This window comes from Spodoptera frugiperda, chromosome 1, assembly GCF_023101765.2.
Source record: "Spodoptera frugiperda isolate SF20-4 chromosome 1, AGI-APGP_CSIRO_Sfru_2.0, whole genome shotgun sequence".
Taxonomy (NCBI): Eukaryota; Metazoa; Arthropoda; class Insecta; order Lepidoptera; family Noctuidae; genus Spodoptera; species Spodoptera frugiperda.
The window spans coordinates 5094029-5115818 of NC_064212.1; the positions used below are offsets into that span (position 1 = coordinate 5094029).

General features: G+C 36.5%; 3 protein-coding genes across 3 annotated transcripts; 1 reads left to right on the top strand and 2 right to left on the bottom strand.

Annotated features, from left to right (window-relative positions):
* Window positions 1-13412: 13412 nt before the first annotated feature.
* LOC118273664 (uncharacterized) lies at window positions 13413-17076 on the bottom strand. Its single transcript, XM_035590755.2, has 4 exons — window positions 16691-17076; window positions 16009-16200; window positions 15066-15277; window positions 13413-14991 (listed from the first exon to the last, which is right to left on the bottom strand). The coding sequence occupies exons 1-4, from the start codon at window positions 16870-16872 to the stop codon at window positions 13772-13774; spliced, it is 1806 nt and encodes a 601-aa protein (XP_035446648.1). The 5' UTR covers window positions 16873-17076; the 3' UTR covers window positions 13413-13771.
* An 890-nt stretch (window positions 17077-17966) lies between these two features.
* Window positions 17967-19789, top strand: LOC118273670 (uncharacterized). The gene is made up of 3 exons (XM_035590761.2): window positions 17967-18405; window positions 18486-18746; window positions 18948-19789. Exons 1-3 carry the CDS (start codon window positions 18123-18125, stop codon window positions 19118-19120), a joined length of 717 nt encoding a protein of 238 aa, XP_035446654.2. The 5' UTR covers window positions 17967-18122; the 3' UTR covers window positions 19121-19789.
* LOC118273239 (cyclin-Y-like protein 1) lies at window positions 19183-21666 on the bottom strand. The gene is made up of 2 exons (XM_035590106.2): window positions 21529-21666; window positions 19183-21426 (listed from the first exon to the last, which is right to left on the bottom strand). The coding sequence occupies exon 2, from the start codon at window positions 21303-21305 to the stop codon at window positions 20295-20297; it is 1011 nt and encodes a 336-aa protein (XP_035445999.1). The 5' UTR covers window positions 21306-21426; window positions 21529-21666; the 3' UTR covers window positions 19183-20294.
* Window positions 21667-21790: the final 124 nt, after the last annotated feature.

Below are 21790 nucleotides of genomic sequence, written 5' to 3' on the forward strand. Positions count from 1 at the left end.
GGTCACGCATAGAATTCGGCAATAGAGAACATACGTGGGTCGGTAGCATACATTTCAAGCCGAATTTAATCGAGATAATCGATAATAAATACAGTTTAAATCGAGTAACGCGATGAAACTACAATTACGAAGTTCCCATTTCTTTTATATTTTAAAAGTTAATTTAGAACATGGATATGGGTCATTTCTTTTCTTGTAAGTAAATATTAGCTGATATATACAGCATTTTCTTGTGTTTTTTTAGGCACTCTTTACTCCCACACTTTACCAATGAACCATGCTTCGGCACGAATGGGCCGGCTCGACCGGAGTGATACCACGGCCTCACGGAAAACCGACGTGAAACAACGCTTGCGTTGTGTCTCGTTGTGTGAGTGAGGTTACCGGAGCCTCAATTACCCCCCTTTCTTATCTTACCAATCCCCGATTCCCCCACAGCCCTTAAATTCCTGACCCCCACAACCGGAACGCACTTGTAACGCCTGTGGTGTTTCGGGTGTCCATGGGCATCAGGTAATCCGTCCGCCCATTTACAGGCTTATTCCATAAAAAAAATAAACAAGTAACCCATTAATTCGGGTCAGTGGAAAAATTTGTTATTATGTAAATTTTTTTACTACACAAAAAGTAGGTACTCAAGTTCATTGGAATGGATTATCCTGCTTCAAAAGGAGTTGACTCCCAACTTTCCATGTTTCTAAGCAGCTTTGTTTTGTTATCAAAGACAAAATAAAAATAATTACTTAAGGGAAAAACTGGCTTTACTTAGAAAGGAGAGGATATCGTGAGCAAAGGTCGTGACGTATTTACTTTAACACAAACCAAATGTTTAAGGGTAATTTTGTTCTTCCTAATGACTAGCAATTGTATATTTATCAAACTTTAAATTCTCATTAAATACATATAGTTGATAGGCACCTATTCTGTCTTTATTTGTACGTCGCGTTCATTCATTGAATGGTTTGATTAATATAAAAGTCCTACTCGACTCGAACTCGACTAGTTTTAAGCCATTCTAGAGGCTCATATTCATAAGTACTATTCCGCGACACACGAAGCGGCGACTGTCGCGCTGCTATATGGATATGATGTCAAACAATTACGTGAGTAAGCCGAACAACATAATAATTAATTTAGTATGTCTCACAACACTTATAATATAAACAAATTATGTGGAGTTTAGAATAGCGCTCGATGTCTATTATAGCAATTTGCAAATCAATAACAATAAGGAAATCCCGATAGAGGCTCTTTCTATACAAATATGGATGACTGATTTGTTGACAAATCATTATCAGTAATTAGGTACAACGACTAATGACATTCAATACCCAATTAAATACATTATAATTAGGAATACATTACATATTATTATATCTCCATGTAACCTATGATATGAACGCACTTAGCAACATACCTATAAACATCTGTTCAATATGAGCATGAGTAGGCTGCGTGACGTCGCCGCGTCTGCACACACGTTGTTCATGATGAAGAGTCCCTTTTTGACTCGAAACTAGTAGAGCTTTACTCCATTAATGTACGTGATTTTAGTAATTAATTTAGTATGTCTCACGACAGTTATTATAAAGATATAAACAATATTTACTAGCTAAAATTATTTTACATCATTCACATAAATAGAAGTCTATTAGACTTCATTTCTCCTATATGTTTTGTATCAAATACATAAGTAAGCACAGCCCATAACGACCAAAAACAAATAAACACGGCATAGGCTTTAGAACCGGCTAGTTGAGGTTGAGACAAACAAACATACAAATATAGTTATTACATGATTAAGATTGTACCTGCATCATCTTAAGTATCGCAGCCATTTGCGTCCAGCCTCCTCATATCTAAATCGACCGTGAGGATGCACTCCGGACCACTCTAATCGGTGAAATCTTCCAGCAAATGTAAAGGCAAATAATAATGCGAGCTTCACTCTGTGTTATGATAAACTATATTAGGTCCGCTGATGTCGGGCAATTTCGAAACGATAACCACGTTATAGGTACTTATTTTGAGATGCACTTATTGAAACATTTATTTAACTTTTTAAGTTTCGAGTGTATGGTTGGTGCGGTGGCTGGTAAACCGGCTGTCGCGTAACGTGTAGCGGGTTCGATTCCTGCACGGAGCAAATCTTTGTGTGATCCACAAATTGTTATTTCGGGTCTGGGTCTCATGTTTATGTGAACTTGTATGTGGGTGTTATGTGTATGTGAACTTGTTTATAAACGCACCCACGACACAGGAAAAGCTCCTAGAGAGGAAACGTTTAAAAACAAATTGTGAGGGGAAACGTTTTTTAAAAAAGAATTTAAAAAAAAATAGTGAAAGAACTCATTTGAACAAGACAAAACACACATAGATAAACATCCTGTTTTCGCAAAATTATTTAAAGAACGAACGCATAATCGAAAGCGCAATGATAAAGTAAATTAAGCAAAAAAGGCCCAATTACTTAAAATTTCATTAAAAATATGTTTAAAGATAAACTTTTAGACCTCGTTTTCACACCAAGAGGTCGATAGCTCTGCCATTACGCCGTAATCCGTCACTGACACTCATTGCGTACGGAACTCGTGCGCATTATAGACAAAACGAAAAGTATTATTAGAAACACTTTATCTCATTTGGCACTATGACGCAAATGATGACAGAAATAATTTCGCTACCATTTTCGGTGAATAAATACTATTGTATTTAATAATTGTCTGACCACACACGAAGGCTTGACCTATCGAAACATTCGGATTGCGTCAGGGAGATATAATAAGCCATTACGGATGAAGAAATTAATAGCCGTAGCAAGACCTCGGTAGTATCTTAATGATACGAGAATCTGAAGGTACATAGACTTCCTAGCTAAAGACCTTCGGAATGGTTTGCTCTTGGGAAGGTTATTGTCCGACTAGAAACCAGAAGGTAGAAATTATAGGTAAGAAGATTAATAACCTATTAACGCCCGAATACTAAAATTTTAAGTTGTACTTAAATATCGTGCTATCTCTGTCATTTTATAAAGAATTGGTAGTGACAGAACTAGTCTTAAGAGCGACTTAAAATTGAGTACCGTTTGAGTATTCGGACATATTTAGTCCGTCAGATAGGTAGGTAATGAAAAAATATTAGACACATATTTTTTTATTTTGTCATATAACATAACAATATTTAGATAAAACGAATCAAAGTTTAGGAGTGGGAGCAAATACGTCATTCCTACGACGTATTAAACGAACCTAGAAGTGACGTCATGCGATGTATAAAATCAATATATCTTCGAAAGTAGTTAGTTCCCTGAGAAAATAAAAAAATAGGTGTCTAATCTTTTAATTAAAATATATAGTACAAGACGGACACTAAAATGAAAATTAGTCAGATTCTGATCTTTACCGAGGGGCAAAGGTCATTATCGATCGTTCTCTCTAAACACGTCATTGATTCTACGAGGTACGAATTAGGCTTCATAGTGAATTTTCGCAAGTTTTAGTCAATGGCTATTAAAAGCGTCAAAAGAAATATAATTAATATATTTCTTTTTGTAATAATTGACGAAAGAAGGACACATCGTGCATTGTTACTTAGCTAGCTATATGCTAGCTACCATGCTATGTATCATTTTAATTACAAAATTATTCAAATAAAGAGTCAGATTGCAGCTATGAATCCAATAATATTAAAACGTATTTAAGCATGTTCAATCCGTACTTACATATAAATTACATGACTAATTAATATTTTAATGAATACATTATGTAATTATGAAATCAATTAATAGTTGGACATTAAACTAGTGTTGCTACTGTATAATTACACATGTTACCTAATAAGCTATCTGACCCAAATGTTTGTCATTACATTAAAACGCGCTGCGGGAAAATTGCACGACGACCTTATTTACAGAGCGATTTAGTCTGAGATCGTTCAATATCTTAACAAATTGACTCTGATAATATGACCTACGACTAATTGAATGTTTATATATCAATATGCGTAAGTACTTAATACTTATTGGTGAGCTGATAGTGCGTCTCTTACGAACGGCTCCGGAAAACGTGTGCCATTACAAAATTCACTCCCGTTGATAACTCGTGACATAAATTCAGTATCGCTCCTCGCAGTTCATGGAACTTCCACTAGATGGCTAAGGCCACGGTCGCAGGCGCAGCGTCAGCGACACGGAAGCGGAATTGTGACGTGTCTCAAGGAGAAGTAATGGTTAATTCACAGGTAAATTAGGTTGGCTTTGGTTTTAGCGTAAGTAATTAGTTAGTAGATGTTGTTAGCCGTTAAGTAGTGTTAGAAATGGCAGTATGTAATAAAACACTTAAATCTAGGTACAATTTGTCAAACAAGGGTTTTTCATTTTACTCTGTGATTAATTTATGATCACTACAATGTACTCTAATTCTACTTTACATTCTTGACATATTTTTTTTAAAGAGGATAAGCATTTAATTACTTCTTCTGGGTCTTGGGCGAGAAGAGAGGAAGTGTCAAACTCTTACTGACTAAAAATCACCCCGTTCCTACTCCTACTTTTCAAACCAGAGCTTTTTAAACCCACTAGGTAGTCTGCAGCTCCGGATCAGGCATCAGCCCTACTGGATCCCATCTGTGGTGGTCTGATGGCTCTTAGAGGCGCGTGCGGTGAGTGTGACTTAAGTAGAGCACCTAAAATGTTCAACTCGCTAGTCTAACTCTAAAATACTAATAAATAAACACGCTGTAGCCCCGCTCCCGCTCACACAATGACCACATACCTACAATAACTACGAGTTTATTTACTCCACACAATACCAACATGAGTCAATCTGGAAAGTCATTACGTTATCATTAGTAGATGCGCGTCGTGGAGAAATGGATGCGGTGTAACAACGGGGACACGAGTCTTTGACTGCTGGGCTCTTATCACCAACTGCCAACCACCGTCCGTATGTAATCAATAAACATTTTTGAACTTAGGCACGTAAACATACCGTCTGGACGCTCTTTGTTCATGTGTAAGGAAGCTGATTATTTGCTTGTACTCTCAAGATGTATTTAAGTCCATATTTCCGTTTGATATGCGGCTTAAGACCCCTGTCATGATGCGTAGTTAGGTGGTTATACGCCTTAAGCAACTCGCGGAAGTATCTTAGATCAAATTTTATCTTAAAATCATATCACATGTCACTTTAAAGAAAACCCTAGTCGGATATTTGCCTCGGGATTTAATGTCATAATTAGGCTATGTTAGATCGCAATGATATGGGAGGATAGTAACAACCTTGCATGACTTTGAGGGTTGTCTGGTTGGTCAAAGATTATATACCTATAGGCTTTTCATGATCAATAAGAACCGTACAAATACTTGGAAAAGTAATAAAGCAAGCTCGTCTCTGAAACGTGTCATAATACTCGTATAAGAGATATTTTCACATTTTCTAAATTCGGACTTTTGTTGCTTCAACTCATTGTCACCTGCCAGGGTACAGACACGGGTATTGTGAGACATTTTCCTGGAACCTATTGTTGATATACATTGACATATTTTCGGCTCAGGAAATAGGTATGTCTTAATAATACATCAAAAGACGAATATATGAATTCAACTTGTGAAAACTCCCTATTTCCCGCAGTTATAAAGCCTCATCAACTTTGCTCAACGCGGAAACTGAATAGAGAGCTACGATTTATAAACAGTGCGCACTTGTAAAATAATTACAACTATTCTTGTATAAGTTACGGAGCGCAGAGCAGACGCGACCACAATAGAAACTGCATTGATAAGCCATAACATATTACTCTCTATTTATATCTAGTTGAATTTATGGCGGCACCGTCGTACACTTGGCAAGGTCCGGCTGGAGGCGAAATGTTACTGCAGCAAATTACCATAGGGTGGGACTGGGACGATGGAGATTCTTTACTGAATATAATCGTAAGTTCAGTAATCGTGTGCTTCGATCTCTGCGGACAGCGGCGCTGTCGTCGCGTATTGGATTTATCGTCGCGTCGGCACAACGCGCGCCGTTGTGTGGTTCCGCCTCTTTACGCGCAGCCCCGGCTGCCCTGCCAGGGCTATCGACACGCGATATCACCACCGCTAACGAACTCGTTCACTTGCCAATAAAATCTTATTGACACCTCTACTACTGCACATCTACATTCAATTGTCCTCGCATAAGTACGCACTAACTGGGCTCGGTATAAATCTATAGTGACAGTTATCAGTTTGTGGCCTGTATACAGCTAATTAGGCATGTAGGACTTGTACTTGAGAAGTGCTGTTGAACTGTGTTATGTACTCTTTTGTTATGCCAACAATGATACGTCATTTGAGTCTAGAAGGTCCGGATCGTAAATCACAGTCCATAAAAAGAGTTCTTGCAAATGGATGGAGACGTATTGCTCATAAAAAGTGTTCATGAGTTTGTGTCAGCCCTGGAGGTCTGACTCGCAAATTAGTAGAGAAGATTGAATACATGAGGTGTCGGGTTACAGCGGCCGAGGGCCTTGGCCCAGCCTCCGTCGGCTAGCACACTATAAGGAGCTTTATACTATCTCCTCGACAATGTAGCGTATTATTAACTACCCGACAGTATTCATTTATCGATTAACTGTTACCTATCTCTAGGATGTATCTAGTTTCTAAAACATGATAGCTATTTATGTCGTCTTACGATTGTATTCAATTAAATTTTCCGATACACTTTCATTTCTACTGAGTGTTTAAGGGTCAAGAAAAATTTTTAGCAACAGAAATCACGAAGTAGATACTTACCTAATTACTTAACACATTGAACGCCGTGGTGGTCACCGGTGACCAACGTTAGCGGAGGATTTGCCTTCAACAGTTTTTTGGCAGTCAAAGACTTAATTAGGTAGTAACAGATACTTTACTTAGTAGGTACATATCATAAAAACAAAGAGAGTCTTAACAAAATCGTGCAAGCGTCCAGTTCAATAAATTGTATAGCAACTATTCATCAGGCTTCCCGCTTCAGTAATTCAAGGGAAAGTTGAAATATATCGTCATTTATGAAATTGGTTTCATGTAACGCAGACGTCTTGTGAGTTTGTCTGATCATCTGAGGAAGATAGGGAAAATTTAATAGCTTAAAGATACTACAGACACCTACATTTTAATCTACAGGACAATCTTCTGTGGACGTTAAAGGAAAATAATTAGCCTTTGCCGCGGAGAAGATTTGCAAACAGCTTAACTTAGGATAATTGCTTTGCTATAGAATGAGTTTTAATTTATCTACTATTGCGAAAATGCTTGCTTAGTAGTATTTTTTTCCTATGTAATATCTTTTATGTTTTGTAAACACTACAACTATTAATTTTGTAAAAAAAAGCTGTGGAATTGTTATGGAAGAGCGGGGTCTCCTAACACAGTCATACTTTACTTAAAAGGAGTCCGCCAAACACGATTAAATCAATGTTATAACAAATTATACAAAATCTAGTAGTTAGTATACTTAAAAACTTAGTTTACTTAAAAATCTATTACCTAAGTATGTAGAGAGATAAATACTTATAAAATAAAAACAAATCTATCGTATGTTTTGTCTATAACTGTCATGTTTTACGAATTGAATTCTATCAATCGAAAACAAAGCTCTCAAGTTCATATTATTTGTCTTTCAAGAACAAATTCTGAAAAAGGTCGAACAAAAAATTCAATCGAAATTGAGTCGTGTTTTCAGGATTGATTATAATCTCTTTTTGATTGTATGCAAATCGTGGCGTGCAAATCTAGCAATTAATGAGGCAATTTAATGCTTAAACTGGGCTAATTAATCATAGAGTACCGTTCATCTAGACTTTAAACTATGTGCACAGATTGCACTGGTTTTGCTTGTACATTGAATGAATTTAATACTCCAAGAAGATACTATAGTAGTGTAGGAGATGTTATAGTTATAAAAATTAAACTCGTTAAGCCGTTACTCCTTAGTAATCAGCTACCTGCCAATAAAAGTCCCGTCAAAATCGGTCCAGTAATTTCAGAGATTAGCCAGAACAAACAGATAGACAGATAGACACAAATTATAGGTAATAAATTGGCATAGTTAAAAGCAGTAATTTCAATATCACAAACAGTAACTCCAATTTTATTTAATAATCTAGACTAGATATCGTTGTAAAATAAATAGAATATAAAGTAAAGATATAGATAAAGATACGATAAAGCAAAGTTTCTTCCCGTCTGCATTTACCATTCTTGGTATTCTCATCTCCGTTAGCCATCGACATGTAAGCGTATGGTAAATTAGCGAAAAATAATCGTTACATCGAACGTATGCGCGTGCGCCGCAAGCCGGCCCTTTTTCTTCACCGGCTCACTGCATTCCCCGTAAGCGGTGTCTTAGATGTGCACGCTGGGATTATAATAGACTATGTACGTTGTATGCTGATGATGTGCAATTTATAATCATGCTATATCAAGCCATATGTCCGTCTGTGTGGCTTTTTGTGCCAGTAACTCCAGTAAGTAATCTTCTCACTCGTAATTTGAATTTTAAATCTAAGGATTTCTGTGTAGGCTTTTGTTTTTTATTGTTGTGGTTGTGAATTTGTTGTGTTTTAGGATTTTCCAAGATAAAAATATATTACGGATAGTGATGGATGTCTAGGGTTACAATAAATTAATGTTTCTACAGTTGTTCTACAAACTGTAGTTAGATATAGGAAAGAATGTCGTGGTGGCCCGGAGGTTTAAGACATCTTAAATAAAATTGTCATGCCTCGTGCTTGCGGTGCGGGTTCGAAACCTACCAACCGGCAAGAACCAATGTGACTGCGTCCGAGTTATATGTACTTTCTAAGTATATTTAGGCACCACTGATATACAGTGTTTATTATTATAACTTTGAAGTCGCCAACCCGCATTGAGCATGCGTGGTGGTTAATGCTCAAACCTTCTCCTTGTGAGAAGAGGCCTTTGATCAGCAGTGGCCACTTATATGATATTGATGTATAGTGAAGAAATAGCCAATACGAACTTGTGTATAATCTTCATAAATACGAATAACTAAATGTAGTAGCGCCGATATAAAAATAAAAAAAAAGCATTTATCTAAAGCCTATAAAGATATTACATAAATAGAAAAAAAAGAAAACAACTCGGCGGTAGGTAATGTAATGATGTTATTATTATGACTTGAAAGTTTAACGGGTCGGCTGCTATCTTTCTTTATGTGCGCCAGCGCAACTGATAATCTTTTAAACTCTGTTTGCTGCGCGTGATACTACTGACACTGGGTTGCTACGGTTAATCTTTTACGGTAGCTGTTTACTCTTGTTGTATAATAATGTAAACTGTAGTAATGACGTCATTTGAAGTTTTGTTTTTATGATTTTTTTTTAATATAACATACCTAACATCAAACCCGTTATTTCATACGAATCGAGAAATGTGATTGTTAATGGATTTTGGGAATTACCCAGTCCTTCGGATCCATCCTGTTTTTCTGTCTGTCTCTCTGAAATGTGAGAAATATTTATTTATTTCGAAAAGCAGGAGTAGGAACGAGTGGTTTTTTGTCCGTAAGAATCTGGCACTCCCTCTCGCCTCGCGCCTAAAGCGCGATAAGTCATTGGATGATTTCCCTGCAAAAAAAGAAAGATACTTAAGAGTAAATATAAAAGTATTTACCTTTCTATGTCTTGGCAGGACCCATGAAAATAAACTGTTACAGTGTCAATTTCGAAACTAAATTAACGTTTTTGTAAAATGTATAAAACAGCTACGAGATACCACATTAAGTATAAGTATTTTATTTAATCTTTTCCTCGATACTTTGTAGTAACAAATGTGTCCAATAACAGTATATTTATTAACATTTCGCATTATCCGACGACTAAGAGACTAATAAATACTGCAATACTTGCATTACAACGTTTCCTGCTATATCTTCCTTGGTCATATATTTGTTTAAAATGTATGAGAGTATGAGCAATATCAAAAAGTACCTACTTACCTCTTTAGATAGCGTACGTTAAATAAATGCCTTGATCGTGACCTCGTTCATGATTTTTCTTCCGGATTCTTCTTTACTATGTTATTAGGTAGTACGATGCAAATATACATAAGTTGCAAATAAAAAAGGGATATATTCTACGTCGTTGGACGAGTGGTCGAATGTGCGACTGCCGGACAAGGAGTGTCGGGTTCGATTCCCGGGTAGGGAAAGCATTACTGGGCTATTTTCGGTTTTTGGAAATTTCTCAGTAGTAGCACGGTGTCTGGAATTGTGTCCAGTATATGCTGGCATTAGGCTTACTTCCTATTAGGTACATGGAAGTTATCAAGACAAATGTTGAAAGGTGGCCTACACCTTCAGGGATAAAATATGTGACGTTACATTATTTCGATGACGACAGGCATTTGTAATATGACAGCACCTTTTTTTATTAGGTAAGTGTCCTATCTCTGACCTCGCCAAAAAAAGGTTTATAAGTCATCGCAGCTTATCAATGGCACTCTGTGTGAATATCATAAGCATTATGATACATCGCGCATCATGTGGCAGGACTGCCGACCTGAACGGACCATATAAGAAAAAAAAACTCGGTACGATTCGCCCAGTTTATAAAAAACTATGCAAATGACAACAAGTGGGTTATACACTCCGTAAGTTCGTCTAAGAAGGTCGAGGAAATAAAACAATAAATAGAATTTATATATTTATGTAGGTAGTTATATTTTTTTAGCTCTATAAACAGTATTCCTGAACGCATTCCGCAGATCGCCGTAGTATATACAATTGTCTTCCCAAAGATTTATTCGAGTATCGTTCGAATTTCAAAGTGATTGAATGCCAAATGAAGATTTAAAAGAGGTAATTAAAGCGTGTCAACACTAAAGTTAAATAACAGTTTAAGTAAACAAAACGTAAATCAGTAAATGAATATGTTTTGATACACGTAAATAACGTTTTGGGCGTAAAAAAATGTTCGGTTCACCATAAGGGATACTTCAATCACATGTTGAAGCGTGGCGCGGTTCTTTGAAGTGAGACAAAGCATTGTTTATTGGTATTGGTTGCACCACCTCCGCGGAACATCAGCTCAAGAAGAATAGGTTAAAACCTAACGTATGTTCGTCATCGGCAAGCTTCGCTGGAAATACTCAGAAAACAGTGGTTTCTATTTTTCAATTCTGGAGCGCAAACATTTTTTCGTCGACGCGTTTATTGTTATCATGAAGCAACCAGATGGTGTTGGGTAAGATTTCATTTAGAGTTTGTTTGTACAATAAATAAGTAGATATAAGTAGTTACGTGCTATGATTCACATCAATACGTATTAAATTTTCTTCATCATAATAACTACGCCTGTTATCCGTTCAGAGATAGGTAGAGGAGTGGTGCTTTTACACTTAAAACTTAGGTACCTACAGTGAACGTTCCTTTCCAAAGTTAGGTTATTTTAAGTAGGTGCCCCTATCTAGGTTTTTTTCCTGTGTCTTGGGTTTGTTTACAAACATACAAGTTCACGTACACATGACACCCAGACCCGGAACAACAATTTGTAATTTACACAAAGAGTTGTTCCGTGCGGGAATTGAAACCACGACAAGTTGTGTGGCAGCCAATGTCCAGCAACCGTGCAGTCAGTAGGTAAAGGTAACATGATTCGGAGCAGGTGGAATTTATAGCAATACCAACAATTTCGCTTTCCCAAAAAACCCCAATACCATTCTGCCTGACCCAGGGTTCACACACTACTAAAGAGGCAGTTGCACAATCCGCTAACACTACTTAAGTTTTATTTTTACAGCCGAGGTTGGATTACCCAGCCAGCCGGATTACCAGCTCAGATTACACGCACCATCTTGTCTCGTCTACGAATAGATCACCTTTGTTCCACTGGCGCGGTTAACCGGAGCCTGTTGAGATCTAAGTAAGTGCCACCTGGAAACTAGTTTATAATTATCACGGATTTTTTTATTATTTTTAAAATCTGTGACGATAGTCTAGGACTTAAGTATCGATTTTATAATATACCTGCTTTGTTGATCGAGTGGTCGCAAGTGCGACTGCCAGGACAAGGGGTTTCGAGTTCGTTTCTCGTCAAAGTATTACTGGGCCTTTTTCAGTTTTTCGAAATTTTCTTCGTTGCAGCACGGAGTCTGGAATTGTGCCTAGTATATCGCAACAGGATCATTCACCACCACATAGGACATATAACACAAATTGTAAAATGTAGGTGTACATTGTATAGCGGCATTACGTGCCGTAATGTGCACCTCTGCCTACCCTTTCGGAGATAAAAACCGTGACGTTGCATATATTCAGGTCAAATGTAATAACTTAAAAAATGCAAAGATACAAAAGTTACAAAGATACAAAATAAATAATGAAAAGGTTAAAGGAAATACGAATTATGTGAATCATATTATGTTAAACTTGGATATTCTCAAACGTCAAAGATAAAAAGTTGACATAACAGACCTTTTATTTCTATTACTCATACCTCTGAGAAGCAGATAACTAAATAATAAATGAATTATAATTAACTAGCTTTTGCCTACGACTTCGCGCGTGGAATAGTGCACTTCCGGCAAATTTTTGGTTTTAACCACATAGTTCCCGATCTCGCGGGATCTCTTCAAAAATGAGATGTTGAAGATATTCCAGGTAACTCTGTTGTTTTTAATGTTATGCATGTATGTACATAATTATGTATGTTATTATGTATGTTAAAGAGACGACTGAAAGTTGTCATACAAAGTCTTTTTTTTTAAGGATGGGAAATCATCAAATGACCTCTCCCGCTCTGGGTGGAACGGACTTTTACTGACTAAAACCCACCTCGTTCCTTCAGTTGCCCTTTGCGTTCCGGGGCCACGGTATCTCGTTAGAACTTTCCCGCAGCCCCGGCTCAGTTTATCCCGTTTCCCCCTTGGGGGTTGACATTTCAAAAATCCCTTCTTAGTGCTCACTTATGTTACTAAAGGAACCTCTGTTCAAAATCTCAGACTCCTATACCGAGCGGTTTCGGCTGTGCGTTAATAAATCAGTCACCCAATCGCACCCCCTAAATCACGATTGGAGGGTAGTTTGAAAAAACTTATAATGTCAAACATATTTACTTGCCTATGTACGTGTTCATGCCAAGTTTCAAGTTTATAAACCCAAGGAATAAGATTTTTCATAGAAACGTTTTTACCCCTTTTCCCCCCCTGGGGGTTGAATTTCCAAAATCCTTTCTTAGTGCTCCCCTACATATCCCAAGGAACCTACATTCCAAATTTCAGCTGTCTACGACCAGTAGTTTCGACTGTGCGTTGTCTGTCAGTCAGTCACTCAATAACAGAGGAGTTTTATATACTAATTTTCGTAAAAACATGACTCAGAAATCATGACATTAATTTAATGTTTTTGGTAGATACTTTTTAGCAATAAGTGACTATTATAATTATTTTGTATAAGAATACAACAACGAATTGGAACGGAAGTCGGTTAAAATGGTGAATAGATACAGGAAAGGGGTGAATAAATGTTGGTAAAATGTCCTAACATCTATTTCTCCTTTCCTGTACCTATTCCCCCCTCGATGTCTATTCAGCGCATCTTACTGTAAACAACAATGATCATAACCGTTTCTCAAAAATGAATTGTTTATGTAAATGGAAAGAATACGGATATGAGCAGCTGGCTCCAATACGGCTCATAATATCCTGTTGCATCAATTACAGAGTAATGGCTATCGAATCGATACTTATATCGATTGTTCCCAGTAATCGAAATGAATTATACGCTTACTAACTTTTCCCATTACTTTTATTATTATTTAAATAAACAATCGTCTCTCTTGGCTGTAATACTACGAAATAAAAAAGGAAACACATGTAGCTTAACATAAGACTGACTACAATCACTTGTACTATAAAATATTGCCACCATTCGTGCACAGTATTGTCTATGGAAATCCAGACGGCGGTGAACACAACGGTCTCTATAGTACACACTATAACCCAGAACACATGCCACACACGCACGTGCCGGAAACGTATCTTGAACTCCATCAAGCAGAATAAGTATATGAACGCGAGGAATATGTAGAAGGCTCTCCTCACGGTACTCGCTTGTGGCACTATCAGGAACAATAACATCACCTGGTAGTGCGAAAATAGAACTATGATGGCAACGAACGGAAAGAAATCGATGAAACATGCTATAGAGAGCAGACGCGCTACAAAAAACGAGTACCATCCCAAGAAGTGCACTATTGCTGCTGTTGCATCCTGAGGTTCTAAACCTCTGATGAAGGATCGTGGCACACGTCGAGGTATATCCGGTTCGTCTTGGACTACTTCATCGCAATATTTCCTTCTTGGTGGTGCTGATAACCAAGTCGGAATAGATTCCGCATTCTCCACCATTTTCTCTGCCCACATGGCAAATGACATCGGTCTCGGAGCCATCATTACAGGCGGCGGGATTATTTCCACTTTCTCTATTGTGTAATCTGTATTTCGTCTTAATGGGGCAACTCTATCAATGATTGTTATTGGCCTAATGTACTCATCATCACTATTTAACTCTTGTGATCCCGTAACATCTCTTTTAGGCGGTAAATAGTCGGAGCTTGTATCTGAATCAGTAATCTCTTCATTATCGAAGAATGCAGAAGACATCTCAACTGTATTTCGTGGAGAGAACTTTATTAAATCACTATGCGTATTTCGGAATTTAGCGCTGTTCGAATTGTCCGAAATGATTGAGTCCTTTTTCCTGATCGATTCGTAAATAGTTTCCTCGTCTACTGATTTTGTTTTATTTGCTTCTGCATCATCATCAGCATCATCAGGTTTAGCATTGTCATTTTCGTCTTTACTCGTATCTAGTAGTGGATCAGAGAATTGCGTCCCCCATGGATATTTGCGTCCACATATCTTTTCTCTCTCAAATCTCCTGTACATCGTGGCCGTGCTAGCCATGCGCAGAGTGGATGCAACAATACTTATAGCTTGAACTGAAACTGATAGAAACAAGAAATAATTAATTAGGTACTGCTTTACACTCTAAAATAAGTTAGGTAGGACAAATATTTACCTTTATCATAAGTCATATCAGACCATCGAACCATCAGATCAAGGATGTTGATAATGGCATGAGGAGCAGCGTGGAGAAAGGACTGCAAGAACAGGTACAGCTCAACAGGAGAGGGGGCACGAGCTATTCGAATGGCTTCTTTTGTTCGTTCCTCGTCATCACTGCGAGAAGCACTCACTGCTTCCACCCACCAGAATATTAAGTAGCAGTATCTGTAAACATGATTAAGTGGATAGATAACATAGTATTACCGCATCTCATCTAGTCGATAAGGAGTTAACCAGGTATTGAAGTCTGGTATTGACCGTACTTTGAAATGAATCAACCAATTAAACAGTACATGTAGGAAATTGTTCTTCGAGTCCACATACCCGAAACAAAACAACAGTTCCAAACCATACTTCAAATTACAATTTAATACTCTATCGTTAACATTTGTTTAAGTAAAAACATTTTTACATTTTACGAGCACTCATTAACGGCGACTTTTGGACAATGTGTCAAAGAATCTGTAACAACTAACAACTTAATCGTTTAACACTGTTCGGTAATGATATTGGTACTTAAAGAGGTGCCGTACTGAGTAATTACACTGTTACTAGCTCATGAACGCATTTATCTATTATACTTGACACAATAGTAAACTGCCTCGGTCGAGTGGTCGCAAGTGTAAGGAGCAAGGGCTTTGATTCCCGGGTCGGGCAAAGTGTTGCTGCGCTTTTTTCGGCTTTTCGAAAATTTCTCTGTAGTAGCAATTTTGCCCAATAACAATGGACTCACCCCAGATTTCCACGGTTATGCATTCTTTGAAAAAGTTTCAGGCTCCGTGAGGTTTATAGCAAAGAAAATTCAAGTAAAAGTTCAAGAGAAAAGCAGGAAAACAGAGAAAACGGGTTTGCTAGTATACATAATAATATAAACTTAGTAATATATCACTACAAACCTTCCAATAGCAGCAATAGGAAAGAAGATTGCGTTAACAATCTGCATGAGCAGCCATTTTATGTCGCTCTTCTCCACAGTCACCGAATATGCTGTCAGATCAGGTCGGAAACCAGGTGGTGGTGACGCCAACGTGAATATCAGCGAAATCAGTGACGGTAATCCTATAAGAATTGTGCAGAATACTCCCATTCTGTAGACAAAAGAAAACGGATTATTCAAATTAGAGAAACCAAACCATGTTTCCAATTTCTTCGCGCCATTTACATTTTTGAATGTTTAAGTTGTGTAGGGAAATGCAAAGGAATTTACTTAAGAAGGTATGCGTTTTCGTTTTTATTGAATGTAAACAATAAACATAACAGTTACACTATCTATTCCTCGAAGGACCTGAAGAGGTACCTATGTAGATCTAAAACCCTGTAATACCTAATTTGAATCAAGAAGATTTTTCTTCTTCTTTTTTAATTGATAAAATCGGTTGATTGGTAGGTAGATAAGTAGGTACCTACTATTGACAATTGGTATGGAAGGTCCGTTAGGGGTACTGAATATAGAGTACCTACGATGTAGATCAGAGTAGGTATGACCAGATCAGATAATTAATCAAAAAATACAAAAATAATCGATAAATCTAGTCAATAGCTAGAGATAACACCTGCTTAGGACATTGAGTCACTTACCCTTCACTTCCATTTAAAAAATGTTCAACTATGATAGTAAAATCGTAACACATTAGGACTATATAGATGACGAGGCCGCCGCAGGAGGGCAGCACTCGATGCAATAGAAGTGCTTGCCATGCCGGCAACTTCACCCCGAGCAACTCTCCCGAAACTTCTTTATCCAACTCACAGGTCACCATTTTGTTTATCTTTCACACATTTTTTAATAATAAACACTTTCACTGCTTGAACTTGAGATCATGATGACACTACCCGGACACTACATTTTTTGTATTTAGTTTTAATTTAGTAAAGACACATAAATATGAAAACTGTTGTGCTCGAAACAATTGTACATAAAGAAAATGTGTTGTATTCGCATTCCCCACGCCCATTGATAAAGATAAGATAACAGGGCTGAGTCAAATAGGCAGATAACTTTTATGGCATAGTTTCTAAACTGGTGCAACCTGTACCTATCTATATTTACGTTTTTATAGCAAACAGTAGGTAGGCAATTCATACATAGGATCTGTTTTACGTACCGTACATACCGTTTACCGTAGAGGTCTGATGATTCATGAAATAATTACTTCGAAATTCGAACTATAGACACAGAATAATAAGCTATAGATATGTATGTTAGCACCGAAGTACCTGTGTAGAAGAATCTTCTAAATCCAAACCTTACTATTATGGACTATCATCTAATATTAATGCAAAGGTTTGCGAGAGTGTATGGATGCTTGTTTTGTTTCTCCTTCAAGTGAGAATAGTTACTGAACTCATCCCTTCCCCCCTTACTTCGTATCTAACATGGTCTGGTCTGGTTAAAGGCCAAAGCGTGCATGTTAGCGTTTTTATAGCATATCCAAGCAATTTGTTTTGTGGTATGCACTAGATTTTTGTACGTGTCTGGCGGTAGTTAAAAGGTGAAGCCGAAACCGAAAGTAACAACTAGTTATCTGGCTGTAGCTAAGTAAATATTATTTTAATGGCTGCAAACTGAAAAGGTATTACTTATTTACGTGTAGTGTCATTGAGACACGTATATAATATATTCCAAAATAATAAAATGTTGTATCGTGGATGGTAAATAAAGTGGACGAAATTGAGTAGACGTACACATTTAGTACGTCTACTGGTATGGTAGTATTTGCAGATATTTATCTAATTTTATATCCGTTTTATTTTTAAAAAAGTTTGATACTAAAAAGCAATAAACAGCAAGCGAAGACTGGTTGTTGAAATCGTGGTTGAAACAAGTTACAAAAAAGCAAGCTGTATAATGTCATTTATGACATTGACAGATTGACGTTTGTAGTTTTTACGTTTGTTTAGGTTATATTTATTTTCTAAAGTGGAATTTATCGGTCGGAGATTAAATTCTTTAAGAGTATAAGGTCGTTTATATTCCATAAATAGATTGTAATTGGCATTGAAAGACAAAATGTTGAGGAAAATTTTCTCAAGAACACTGAGTCCGGGGAGTTCATTGGTGCGGTGTGTTAATGTTAATACTGTTGATATCAATAGGCAAATACACTGTGGAGTTTGTTTAAGAATCCCTAGGTATACATCCAAACCAAACACCACCTCACCAGCTTTAGCCACCAAGTATCAAGTAATTACAGATGAAAATCCCGTAGTCATTGAGAACACTGCAGAAGAAATTCCAACTGAGGAGAGATATACCTTACTCAGTGATGAGTTTGATGGTATTAACCTAGAGAGTAAGTATCTGGTACTAAAGTCATGTGTGATATAATTTCGTAATAATTTGTGAACATAATGAATATTAAACTGTTTCTAGGAGGTGCAAATGGTGTTTTTGAAATAGAAGACCTCGTAGAATTACTACAAAGGGAAAACTGTAAGGATATATTTGTAGCTGCCGTTCCAAAAGACATCCGCTATGTGGACTACATCTGTACAGTCAGCGGAAGAAATAAAAGACATATTTTAGGTATAGCAGAATTTGTTCGGAAAGTGTATAAGAAAAAATGTTTTAAATCAGATCATATACCTAGGATAGAGGGTAAAGAATCTGATGAATGGATGGCATTAGATTTAGGTGAGTACCTGTATTTAAACACTATAGTCCTAAATTATTTTAGCTCTTAAAGAAACTGGTTTAATCTAGTTCATAACTACTAATAAATAATTAAACAGTCCAATGCCAAGATAGCTTGTAGATTAACCTCTTAACAACGCTTCCCCTTCTTCCAAATACATCTTATATTAGTTATATGAATAATGTATTTAATTATTTCAGGTAACATTGCATTACATGTGTTCACGGAAAAGGCTAGAAAGGCATACGACTTGGAGACCCTATGGTCAGTTGGACCAGAATATGATGACAAGATGAATAAGAATAGCGAAGTTGTGGACATATTCGAGAACTACAGCGATTACTTGAAAGATCTTAAACCATTGGGATCATGAAACCTTAATAATAGTTATTGTACATAAACTGTATTGCCTCACTAGTACTGAATTAAAAATCCTTTAAAAGTCTCATATAAAATGTTTATTTCTGCTTAATTACATTAAAGATACATATATGGATTGTATAATTCAATCACAATTCACAATCTAAATAATCATGAAACATTGAATTCAATAATTTCATATCAATTAAATAAAAACAATTATCCACATTATTTCCATTGCTATAAGTAAATTTATTATCCATTTCAATAATTGTTGTAGGTTATTATAATATGTATGTCTGTCTATAAAGATACTAATATAATTTGATATACAAAATAACAATTTGGCATAAATTTATAACTAGCTCAGAATTTTAAATGCAGTAATATGACAATGTAAAATTATACAAAAGAACAGCGGTTGACTAATACATTCATACCACAATCACAAGATCCTTAGTTCAGTCAAAATGCAGTTGCACATACTAGTACATCTAAGTAGTATACACTAAGTAGCATAGTTTTGAAAGCAACCTAACATTAGTGCTTTACGAGTTAAACCTAACTATGTATAAGGATAAAATAGTATTGGAAGCCAATCAGTAATAGACTGTAACATATTTTGTGTAGCAAATTAGCATATTATAATAATTCATAAAAAAAATGTTTGGACCACCAACAAGTCTTTCATTTTAGTGACTACATAATTATTAAATTTATGAGCATACAAAACTTATTGCACTGCCAATATAAAGCATTTGTGCACATACCAAAATTAATTACATTCTCATATTATTCAGTGTAATCTTTAAGACTTACAAGAGTTAGTTATAAAACTGGTATAAAATACCCCATACTATTGATTTCACTACCTTCTGCCTGGTGATGTATCTTCAAAATAAGTGGAAATTTTACATTTGTCATTTCATTAAAATCAAAATGTCAAATAAAACTTATACTAATCACATTTGAAGATACACCATCAAGCCATTATTATCAAGGCAAAAGTTGGCAGTTGATGTCAAGTATTAATCAATACTTAAATATTGTAACTTAAGGCTGAATAGTAAATTAACATTCATCGGGTGCAAAACTTCTAAATACAATACATTCTTATAAAATACACAAATATTATCTGTTAATTTGTGATTCATTTTGGATCTCAATTTTGGCTCATGACTAATCAATTATGACAATATGGCTACACTCCGCCTTACGCCAGCACCTGAATTGACATTGTCTAAGCTTGACCATTTCTTAATGCCATTCTTCACCACTTCAGCGGCTATTTTATCTTCCATCACCCTAGACATTGCCTCTAATTTTTGTGCTCTCTCTTTACTTAATGGTTCACTGGGGAATGCCAAATCATTGGCTTCAGCAAGTGTGCGAAGATCAAAATAGTATTTAGCATATACACTAGATGGTACATTGATATTAAATTGCAACATTTCCAAAAATTGCCTCTCCAGCTCATTCATGTCCTCCACGGTGATGTCTTTTAAGATCTGGCAGTAGTCCACATTCCAAACAGCTTGGTCATCCCACACTTTACTTGCTAATAAGATAGCTCCCAACACTATTCTCTTCCAATTAGATGGAGCAATGTCCAGCTCAGCACATATTAGAAGGCGCTCCAGGTACACCAAAGTGATAATAGCACATTCAGCTGTCAGTTGGGCAGCATTGAACAGTGTTCTTACAAACTTGTAGATTTGTTTGTGCTCAGGGTTATATTTGTCATAATCATCACTTACTCCTTCTTTACTGAGAGGGTGGAGCTTCTCATCAAATATGTCTAACCTGCGCTCTGATGTTCTGTTCTTTATATGATAGTAAATAGCAAGGGCTACACACTTGACTGTGTTCTTCAGGTTAGGCTGGGATACAGTACTATCATCTAAATAAATAGTCGAACAGGAACTGCTTTTTTTGAGCTTATTATCAGCGATTTGATGTTGACTGCGTTTTCTGGTCATTCCATTTTCTATAGATGCTTTGGAGCGTTCCATAAAAATGGTTCCAGCGATGGGATCTTGGGAAGGGTCGATATCGCCATCATCAGGCTCTCTCTCACTGATGTGCTGAATATTATTGGAGCTTACTTCACCTTCTGGAAGATAGTCTTCTAGCTTGACGATGTCCTTTCTGATCGGTGACGGACTGCGGTAACAACAGCAACTGTTTTGGTTACCCATTTTGTATCACATATAACTGTATTAAAGATTAATTGTTATCATTCTACAAGCACTGCCTCACCTCTAGACATGCGTAAATAGTGTGCCGATACATAAGAATGACATAAAAGGTCCATAGTATCTGAAACAAAAGGTGCTACATGAATATTCTATTAGCGATTACCAACATTACCATTCAATAAAAATAGATTTCTAAGGACAGTGTAATATATCATTGTCGTACCCTAACATCTTCGGTTCATCGTATTATCACACATTTCACTAGAACTAGGAGCAACCCCGAGAAGATTTCATACTTTTGACAGTAGAGAATGCACAGACAGAACCACAGAACAATAAAACCTAAAATGCATTACATATCAATAAAAAGCAGGTCAACCTTGATCAACCGTATAGATCAAAAATGATTAATTAATTTTATTTTATAAATGAAATGTTATGTTCTTACAGTTTTAATCAAGAAAGAAACTAAAAAACTATGTATA